Source organism: Pollachius pollachius (genome assembly GCF_949987615.1).
Source record: "Pollachius pollachius genome assembly, chromosome: 3".
Taxonomy (NCBI): domain Eukaryota; kingdom Metazoa; phylum Chordata; class Actinopteri; order Gadiformes; family Gadidae; genus Pollachius; species Pollachius pollachius.
Window position 1 is genome coordinate 5,722,105 of NC_136936.1, and position 10,392 is coordinate 5,732,496.

Here is a 10,392-nt window from a genome sequence, read left to right on the forward strand (position 1 = left end):
CTTGAATTTAGTTTGCCTAAGATTAAATAATGAATAAACACGAAACCAAAAGTCACGGTCGTCGAAGTTATACTATAATACACAAGGTATCTGAAACGACTAGGGATATAAACTATGTCTATAACATCAATTCAGCTCTGCCGTAGGCCTACCTCAAGGGAACTTTCATCAAAATACGCCACATTCGCCGAATTCCACTCTCATGCGCACCACACTTCTGTTGGCTGTGTCCTCGCGCCTATACTCTAAATACCTACACGAGCACACACACACACACACACGTTATGTTATTATTTATCAAAATTTGTTCTTAAGATTGATATATGACTCTTAAAATATAGGCCAAGACTAAACTATAATTCCAATTATTAATCCCATAAATGTTTTAGAATCAGGCACACAGGTCATTTTCACTTTGTCCTGCATATTCTTGTAGAAAATCAACACTGTGGACCCAGAGCATATTATAGGATCAAAGGAAATAGCAAGGAGGATTTGTCAAGTCAATTATTTAATATGTATAGCCCTTAATCACAGTTACCGTCTCAAAGGCCTTTACAGGCCACATATGAATGAAACCCACTTTAGCCTAAGAAATGGATGTAGGCCTATTTTTACAGTACAGCAACCCACATTTAATTACAAGGTTTAGAAATGTTATTTTTAACTGATCAATCAATTTACTCTACACAGTTTTTGTCTACCCTTTATTTTTCAGAATTTGATCCTTTTCAACCTTTTTCTTTCCTTCATTTTTCTTTCCTTTATTTTATTCATTTGAATTTATTTAATCATCAATATCATCTCGCATTACTTATCACTATATACCTGACTATATACCTGTTTGTTTCATATTAGCTTAAGTGATAACATTTGAAAAGGATGTACAGGATCTACACTTAACAGAGCATCTCTGTCTAAATAACGGTTGGTGGTGATGACGATACAAGAAAGCCTCTTATTTAACACACTGACACAAGACAGTGACACCACTTTTAGTGTATGCACCAGATAAATAAACATAATTATATGTGCCATAATAATCTTCAGAATATTTCCTCCCAAATCTTAAATAAAAATACAGAAGAATGCCCAACTTCTATTCATTGACCCAAGCATAAACAAAAGGTTAATAGCCATAGCATGACCTGAGGTACCTCTGGAGTAATAACTCCTATGAGAACTACATTCGAGTAAAGGATGACAAATCACAACCATGTAAAATGAGGGTACAACTGCCTCATACGTAAGACGTCACAGATCCATAATAATAAAATAAAATATGGCTATTTAGTCATTTATCTGTGGGCTGTGGAGCAGCAACTCAGGTAAGTACGCTGAATAAGAGTGTACTGGTAGTTAGAATATTTGTGAAACTAATAAGTTCACTGGATTTGACGTTTCACTTATTTAGTTATTTTATCATTGACAGCTGGAATACAAACATCCGTCTTCCTATTTAAATTGGATGCATTTTGATGCAATTGTTAGGGCAATGCACAATGTTTAACAGATATTTGATTCTTGATTGTGTGAATGTTAACAAATTTCATTCTTTAGGTTTCCTTCCCAGCTCACATATCAACATGCAGAATGTGACTGGGTTGTCGGGCAATCCAACATCTCCAACCAATTTACACATTATCATCAAGGTGTGTGTGGTGGTTCCCTTCTTCACCATCTTCCTCTTCTGCATCGTGCTCATGCTCTACATCTTCGCATCTAACCGGCACTTCATGGACAGCACTCGCTACATCTTGTTTGCCTTCATGCTGGTCAACGACGCCCTAGTAATGTTGTCCTCTGTGCTGCTCTTTCTGCTGGCAATAGGCCAATCGAGGTTCCCCATTGTATTCTGTGCCCCCCTGCTGTTCTTCTCCACTGCTTCCTTCCTCAACACCCCTCTCATCCTAGCTACCATGTCGCTGGAGCGCTACGTGGCCATCATGTACCCACTGCAGTGCCCACCTGCATGGCGGTCCGACCGCGTCTGGATCATCTTGCTGTGCCTGTGGCTCATCAGCTGTGTCCTCCCCACGGTGGACTTCTCCATAGCGGAGGCTCGTCCCGGCGTGGACGTCCTCTCCACACCCGTTTATTGCAACCCTGTGGTGCTCAACTCTTCTCCCGTCCAGATTTCATTCAAGGTCTACCTGAATGGGCTTTTCTTCGGGGCGGTGGCAGTCATCATCCTCTCCACCTACATAAAGATCCTCCTGGAGACCAAGAAGATGAGGCAGGACAGGGCCTCTGTGAACAAAGCCATGCACACCGTGCTGCTCCACGGCTTTCAGCTGCTGCTCTGCCTCATGGCCTTCACCAATCCCATTACAGAAAGGCTTCTCCTGCTAAACGCCTACTTGCTGCCCGGTGACATCTACTTCTTCACCTTTTTCTGTTTTTGCCTCATTCCGCGTTTCCTCAGCCCACTAATCTATGGATGGCGGGACAAGAGCCTGAGAGACCACATGAGAAAAGTCACTTTCTGCTGCTCTTATAGTCTCAGGACCCGTTGCATGCTGAAGCCATCTAGATTTTGAGATGATTGATTTATTTTTTACCAAAAGAGAAGTCAGTGTGATAATAATATCCATAAGATACAGTTTTTCCTTATCTTATTTGTGTATACGTGTTTTGAAGATCAAAGATGATGTTAGGACCTTATTACCACACCGTGAAAAGTTGTAAATTGTATTTAATAGATGATTGACAAGTGGGTGGCATAGAAGCCAACTTTGTAGGGGATTTTTTGGGCCAAGGCTAAAGTGCTCTTTAAAAACCAAATGCATTTTCAGTTACAATTTTGTCGCAATAAGGTAAATGCATTTGTGTAATATGTAACAAATTATATTTGTTCTAACAACCTAGTTATATCACAACGTAAAGCATAATGATTGTTCATTCTTCATATGATGTTTTCTATACTGCTGTTAATAAAGTCACAATTGTTTTCTGATTTATTGTACTGCGTAAAATTACAAATTTGTTTTTTAATGTTTATTGGGCTATTCTTTCATTATTTGTAACATGAAATAGGTGGGCCCTTATTTTTAGTTCCACTGAAATAAATAAAGGTGTGCTGAGACAGGTTTTACACACATACAGATTATTTAAACTCATAAATCTACCAAAGGGTTATAAGTATACATGCCAAAATGTATGGAAATGTCAGCAGTAGCAAATCTTGCATTCATAAACTGATGTTAATAAAATGATAGGCTTAATGTTTCCCCATATGCAGTGGCCTCTTATGCTTATCATAAAGAGCAGTAGGGAAAGTGCCATTTAAGTCTTGGACTTGAGATATTGTTCACTCAGAGTACAAAGATTTACTTGAACTGAGAAACTACTCAGATATTACTTTCTGCTTGTGTTAAAAAGTTTGCTTACTAATAATTAAATTCTTAACAGACATTTTTAGGCAGCTGAATCATACAATATTACGGAAGTGTCAACGACTTATGTTGGCAATTAATAATAGCATCTTTAGGATATCAACATTGAACAGCGATACACAATAAGCAAAAATGATAAGGTTCCAACCTTCAAGTCTAGAACCTTTCCTCTGCCCAATGATTATCAATCTATAGTCTCTAGCGCCCTCTTCTGTTGGAAGGGGGAGCTGTGCTCCTTTTATAGTTCACCATTTGTTGTATTGAAAACATTAAATGTTTCATATACAGTAAATATATAGGATAGGATTTTCAACCTTTTCTGGGCATCTCATATACAGTTTATGCGATGCTAAAAAAAAGTCAGAGTCACCGAGGTACTAAAAAACTAACTTTTCAAAAAGAATCCAAAAGGGAAAGTTATGTAAGCACAGTGGAGGGCCGACATAACGACGGTAGACCTTTTGGAGTTTTATTACAAACCTCTCAAAATCAAGAGAGGTTAAGCAAGGTTAATCAAACATACAATTATAATGCTCGATCAATGTTAACCTTGGCCTGTAGCTCTATATTCCATAATATTGTTCAGGTATTTGGTTTCTTAACTTTCCATATGCTGGCTTCATTAATAAAAAATATTCCAATACCTTGTTTAGCATTATGATGTTAGTCGACCTATCAGAAGGCCTATAGCTTGGGATCGCGTCCTAGCCTGGGGTCATTTTACTTTTTGGGCTTTAAGAATTTTATATCTCTTATTTTGAAATCCAACACAGTAGACGCTAATGACAATTAGAATGCATTTTTCATAGCCTATAGGCCTACTTTGGTATGGTTGTAATTGTATGTGAAAAAGGGAAACATTCAGACTGTAACTAATGCAGTTTTAAGCCTACAGGCTCTGGGGAGTATGTAGCCTATATAGGCTACTCCAGTTTAGAGATAATAAATAGTCATCAAAACACTTATATAAAGTATGCACAGATTTATTATCTGTCAACAAGCGACAACAACACTTTAACCCTGGGTTCAATGCCCGGGTCAGGTAAGTCTGTTTGAGGGTCTCTTATTGTTCGGCTTTTTTTCAGTTGTGGCATCCGATTCCGACCATACCGGCTGTCGGTATAGGTATATTAAGGTCACTTTCTTCAACAGATTTAAACAGGAAATAAAATGATTGGATTGAGCCACTGCCATTACACAAACGGGTTATGAAACAAACAACAGGGACATGTATTGAAGTCGGGACATTACACAGCAAATAGCACACAGACGTCTGTCCGCGAGTCGTCCCCCCCCCCCCCCCCCCCCCCCCCCCCCCCCCCCACATACACACAAAGAAATGTTGTATTACATGGAGACTTAATTAATGTCTTTCTAACCGAGATTTGAGGTCACCCCTAATTTATAATGTGTAAAGAAAGAACAATTTACTGTCCGGATCATGCCCCAGTAGGTGGAGACCAGCGAACAACACATCCATCAGACGAGGCCGGGATGTTGGGGCGGTAAACAGCGCTGTCTCCCATGGCAACCCCGTGGAAGTGGTTGCGAGGGGATCCACAGTGGCGGGAAAGTCTGGGAGGAGAACTGTTAAAAGGTTAGCAAAATAGTCCTACACAAGACTCAAGTCAAGCCGGAGAAATCAACTATGGGAGTTTTAAACCGATAATAGACAACGAGTCAAACATTACGAAAATATAGCCAACCGTGATAATAAAATGTAGGCTATAATTATTAAGTAGTCCGGTAGTTCAGGTGATAAGCCAACGATTTTCTTTGGCTAGCTTGAACATAGTTCGCCAATGAATGAAGAATAGATAAACACGAATCCTATCCTAACTCAAAAGTCACGGTTGTCGAAGTTCTACTGTAATACACAAGGCATCTGAAACGACTATAAAGGGATATAAGCTATGCCTAGCCTACAAAATGAATTTAACTGAACCTCAACTGAACTTTCATCAAAATCACTCTCACGCGCGGCGCACCAAACTTCTGTTGGCAATGTGTTCTCGCGACACACACACACACACACACACACACACACACACACACACACAACACACACACACACACACACACACACACACACACACATGTTATGTTATGTTATTATTTATCACGATTTGTTCTTAAGATTATGAGATATATGATTCTTAATATATAGGCCTACACTCAACTATAATTCCCACTAATAATCCCATAAATGTGTTATAATCAGGCAGGCACACAGGTCATTTTCACTTTCTCCTTCATATGCTTGTAAAAAATCAAAAGTGTGGACCCAGAGCATATGATAGGATCAAAGGAAATACCAAGGAGGATTTGTCTAGTGGATTATTTCATTTGTATAGCCCTTAATCACAGTTACAGTCTCAAAGGCCTTTACAGGCCACATATTGATGACACCCACATTAGCCTAGAAGAAATGGATGTAGGTCTATTTTTACAGTACAACAGCCTACATTTTATTACAAGGTTTTGAAATGTTATTTTTAGCTGATCAATCAATTAACTCTACACAGTTTTTGTCTACCCTTTATTTCAGAGAATTCGATCCTTTTCAACCTTTTTCTTTCCTTAATTTTTCTTTCCTTTATTTTATTCATTTGATTTTTTTATCATCAATATCATCTCACATTACCTATCACTATATACCTGATGCATGCTTGTCTCACATTAGCTTAAGTGATAACATTTGAAAAGGATGCTGTACAGGATCTACACTCAACAGCGCGCCTCTATCTAAGTAACGGTTGGTGGTGATGACGATACAATAAAGCCTCTTATTCAACACATTGACTCAAGACAGTGAGGCCACCATTAGTGTATGGACCAGATAAGTAAAAATAATTACATATGCCATCATAATCTTCAGAATGTTTCCTTCCAAATCTTTAATAAAAATACAGAAGAATGCCCAACTTCTATTCATTGACCCAAGCATAAACATAAGGTTAATAGCCATAGCATGACCTGAGTTACCTCTGGAGTAATAACTCCTATGAGAACTACATTAGAGTAAAGGATGACAAATCACAACCATGGAAAATGAGGGTACAACTGCCTCATACGTAAGACGTCACAGATCCATAATAATAAAATAAAATATGGCTATTTGGTCATTTACAACATCTCCAACCAATTTACACGTTATCATCAAGGTGTGTGTGGTGGTTCCCTTCTTCTCCATCTTCCTCTTCTGCATCGTGCTCATGCTCTACATCTTCGCATCTAACCGGCACTTCATGGACAGCACTCGCTACATCTTGTTTGCCTTCATGCTGGTCAACGACACCCTAATAATGTTGTCCTCTGTGCTGCTCTTTCTGCTGGCAATGGGCCAGGCGAGGTTCCCCATTGTCTTCTGTGCCCCCCTGGTGTCCTTCTCCACTGCTTCCTTCCTCAACACCCCTCTCATCCTAGCTACCATGTCACTGGAGCGCTACGTGGCCATCATGTACCCACTGCAGTGCCCACCTGCATGGCGGTCCGACCGCGTCTGGATCATCTTGCTGTGCCTGTGGCTCATCAGCTGTGTCCTCCCCACGGTGGACTTCTCCATAGCGGAGGCTCGTCCCGGCGTGGACGTCCTCTTCACACCCATCTATTGCAACCCTGAGGTGCTCAACTCTCCCATCCAGATTTTATTCAAGGTCTCCCTGAATGGGCTTTTCTTCGGGACGATGGCAGTCATCATCCTCTACACCTACATAAAGATCCTCCTGGAGACCAAGAAGATGAGGCAGGACAGGGCCTCTGTGAACAAAGCCATGCACACCGTGCTGCTCCACGGCTTTCAGCTGCTGCTCTGCCTCATGGCCTTAAACAATCCCATTACAGAAATGCAACTCCTGCTCAATGACTATTGGCTCCCCAGTGACATCTACTTCCTCACTTTTTTCTGTTTTTGCCTCATTCCGCGTTTCCTCAGCCCACTAATCTACGGCTGGCGAGACAAGAGCCTGAGAGGCCACATGAGAAAAGTCACTTTTTGCTGCTCTTATAGTCTCAGGACCCGTGGCATGCTGAAGCCGTCTAGATTTTGAAAAAATTCATTTATTTTTTACCAAAAGAGAAATCAGTATTATAATAATATCCATAAGATAGTTTTTTCGTTTCTTATTTTGTGTATACGTGTTTTGAAGATCAAAGATGATGTTAGGACCTTATTACCGCACCATGAAAAGTTGTAAATTGTATTTAATAGATGATTGACACGTTGGTGGCATAGATTTAAATTTTTTAGGCCAAGGCTAAAGTGCGTTTTAAAAACCAAATACATTTTCAGTTACAATCTTGTCACAATAAGGTAAATGCGTTTGTGTAATATGTAACAAATTATATTTGTTCTAACAATCTAGTTATACCACAACGCAAAGCTTAATGATTGCTCATTCTTCATATGATGTTTTCTACACTGCTGTTAATAAAGTCACAATTGTTTTTTGAATTATTATACTGAGTAAAATTACAAATAGTTTTTTAATGTTTATTGGCGTATTCTTTCATTATTTATAACATGAAAAAGGTGGGCCCTTATTTTTAGTTCCACTGAAATAAATAAAGGTGTGCTGAGACAGGTTTTACACACATACAGATTATTGAAACTCATATATCTACCAAAGGATTATGAGCATACATGTATCCGATGCCAAAATGTATTGAAGTGTCAGCAGTAGCTTAGCTTGTATTCATAATAAAATTATAGGCTTAATGTTTCCCCATACACAGTGGCCTTTTTTGCTCATCATATAGAGCAGTAGGGAAAGTGCAATTTAGGTCCTGCCATTTAGGTATTAGACTTGAGATATTGTTCACTCAGAGTACAAAGATTTACTTGAACTGAGAAACAGATATTACTTTCTGCTTGTGTTAAAACGTTTGCTTTCTAATACTTAAATTCTGAACAGACATTTTTAGGCCGCTAAATCATACAATATTATGGAAGTGTCAAAGACTTATGTTAGCAATAAATAATAGCATCTTGAGGATATCAATAGTGTACAGCAATACACAATAAGCAAAAATGATAAGGTTCCAACCTACAAGTCTAGAACCTTTCCTCTGCCCAATGATTATCAATCTATAGTCTCTAGCGCCCTCTTCTGTTGGAAGGTGGAGCTGTGCTCCATTTATTGTATTGAAAGCATTAAATGTTTCATATACAATTAATATATATGATATGATATTCAACCTTTTTCTGAGCATCCCATATACAGTTTATGCAATGCTCAAAAAAAGTCTGAGTCACCGAGGTACTAAAAAACTAACTTTTCAAAAACAATCCCAAAGAGAAAGTTATGTAAGCACAGTGGAGGGCCGATATAACAATTGTTATGTCGACATAACAATTGTTATGTCGGCAATATAGACATATATATATATACATATATTATATCTCCAATAGGCCTACCCTTAAGGGTAGTTTTACTACAAACCTCTCAAAATCAAGAGAGGCTAAGTACGGTTAATCAAACATACAATTAAAATGCTTCATCAATGTTAACCCTGGCCTGTAGCTATATTGTCCATAATATTGTTCAGGTACTTGGTTTCTTAACTTTCCATATGCTGGCTTCATTAATAAAAATAGTCCATTAAAATCGTTTAGTATTATGATGTTAGTTGACCTACTGTCGGTAGGCCTATAGCTTGGCCTCACGTCCTAGCCCGTGGTCACTTTACATTTGGGCTTTGCGAATTTTATATCTCTTATTTTGAAATCCAACACAGTAGACGCTAAAAACAATTAGAATGCATTTTGCATAGCCTATAAGCCTACCATGGTATGGTTGTAAATGTATGTGAGAAAGGGGAACATTTAGACTGTATCTACTGCAGTTTTAAGCTTACAGGCTACGGAGGTCGATGTAGCCAGTTCAGAGATAATCAATTGTAATCTAAACATTTGGAAAGTATGCCTGGATTTATTATCTTTCTACATGCGACCAAGCAAGGATGGAATCTTTCAAAAACAATACAACTTAAACCTGGCTGTGTTTAATGCCCAGGTCAGGTAAGGCTGTTTGAGGGTCCCTTATGGTTTGGCTTCTTTCAGTTGTGACAGCTGACCATAACGGCTGGCTGGGATAGGTATATTATGGTTACGTTTTGATCTGCCAGAACAGATTTCCTGTTCAGATGTCTGACCTGCACTTGAGCAATGGCTTATCTCCTAATCTAATTCGTCCTGACGATCTGATGTGGTCTAGACTAACAGCCTCGGAGAGCACATTTGGTTACATCCTCTAGAGAGTGACCACACACAAAAAAGTCAATCTACATAGGATAGAATCAAACACAGGAATGGTTCTTTCTGACTGGGTGAAGTTAGTGGTGGACATCAGTGCCTCTACTAATGAGTTTATATTTTGATTGACTTCGCCAAAGCAAAGGGATACTGCCGCTACAGTTAGAATGCATGCTGTTCAACGACACACAGACCAACAGACAGATAAAGGGATAAAGAAACATTTGGAATATTTTCTGTTTAGTTTAAATCACTTGTATTATTTGTTAAGTACAACATGGAGCTCTTATGGCCTAACTCTGAAGTGCGGTTAGAGTCTGCTTTTTCCTTCCCTGCTTTGTAGGTAAAAGGCTGGCTGATTATTAACACTGTGCACCCTCTGAACAGTGCACAGTCTTTTGGATAACATGTTCACTCTCAAAAGTAGATCACTAGAAGTCCGATTTTTGCGCAAGTCCTACGTACCTAGCAATCAAGATTGCTGCAGGCAAACACTGGTCCAAAAACAAACATAGCACATCTAGTCAACAAGGGGTGCCTTTTGCAGCAAAGTTTAGTCTACCTGCAGCACTGAAAGTGGGGTGGATGCTATCGCTAGAACTTCAACGTACAAAGTTTTTAATAATCCTTCTTAAATATTTCTTCGGGCTATTTGTACTTTTATGTCCAGTACAGTAAAGTGATACAGGAAAACCGGTTGAGAAGCGAGGGCATGACATTGAACCTGGGTAGCTACATGGCACA

At 39.1% G+C, this 10,392-nt stretch overlaps 2 protein-coding genes across 2 annotated transcripts; both read left to right on the forward strand.

The window, feature by feature from the left end:
* Positions 1-1,586: 1,586 nt before the first annotated feature.
* LOC307073321 (odorant receptor 131-2-like) lies at positions 1,587-2,540 on the forward strand (the record flags this gene model as incomplete). Its single annotated transcript, XM_079733064.1, has 1 exon — positions 1,587-2,540. One exon carries the CDS (start codon positions 1,587-1,589, stop codon positions 2,538-2,540), a length of 954 nt encoding a protein of 317 aa, XP_079589190.1.
* Positions 2,541-6,532: 3,992 nt separating this feature from the next.
* LOC307072081 (odorant receptor 131-2-like) lies at positions 6,533-7,444 on the forward strand (the record flags this gene model as incomplete). The annotated part of the gene is made up of 1 exon (XM_079731253.1): positions 6,533-7,444. The coding sequence occupies exon 1, from the start codon at positions 6,611-6,613 to the stop codon at positions 7,442-7,444; it is 834 nt and encodes a 277-aa protein (XP_079587379.1). The 5' UTR covers positions 6,533-6,610.
* Between the last annotated feature and the right edge of the window lie 2,948 nt (positions 7,445-10,392).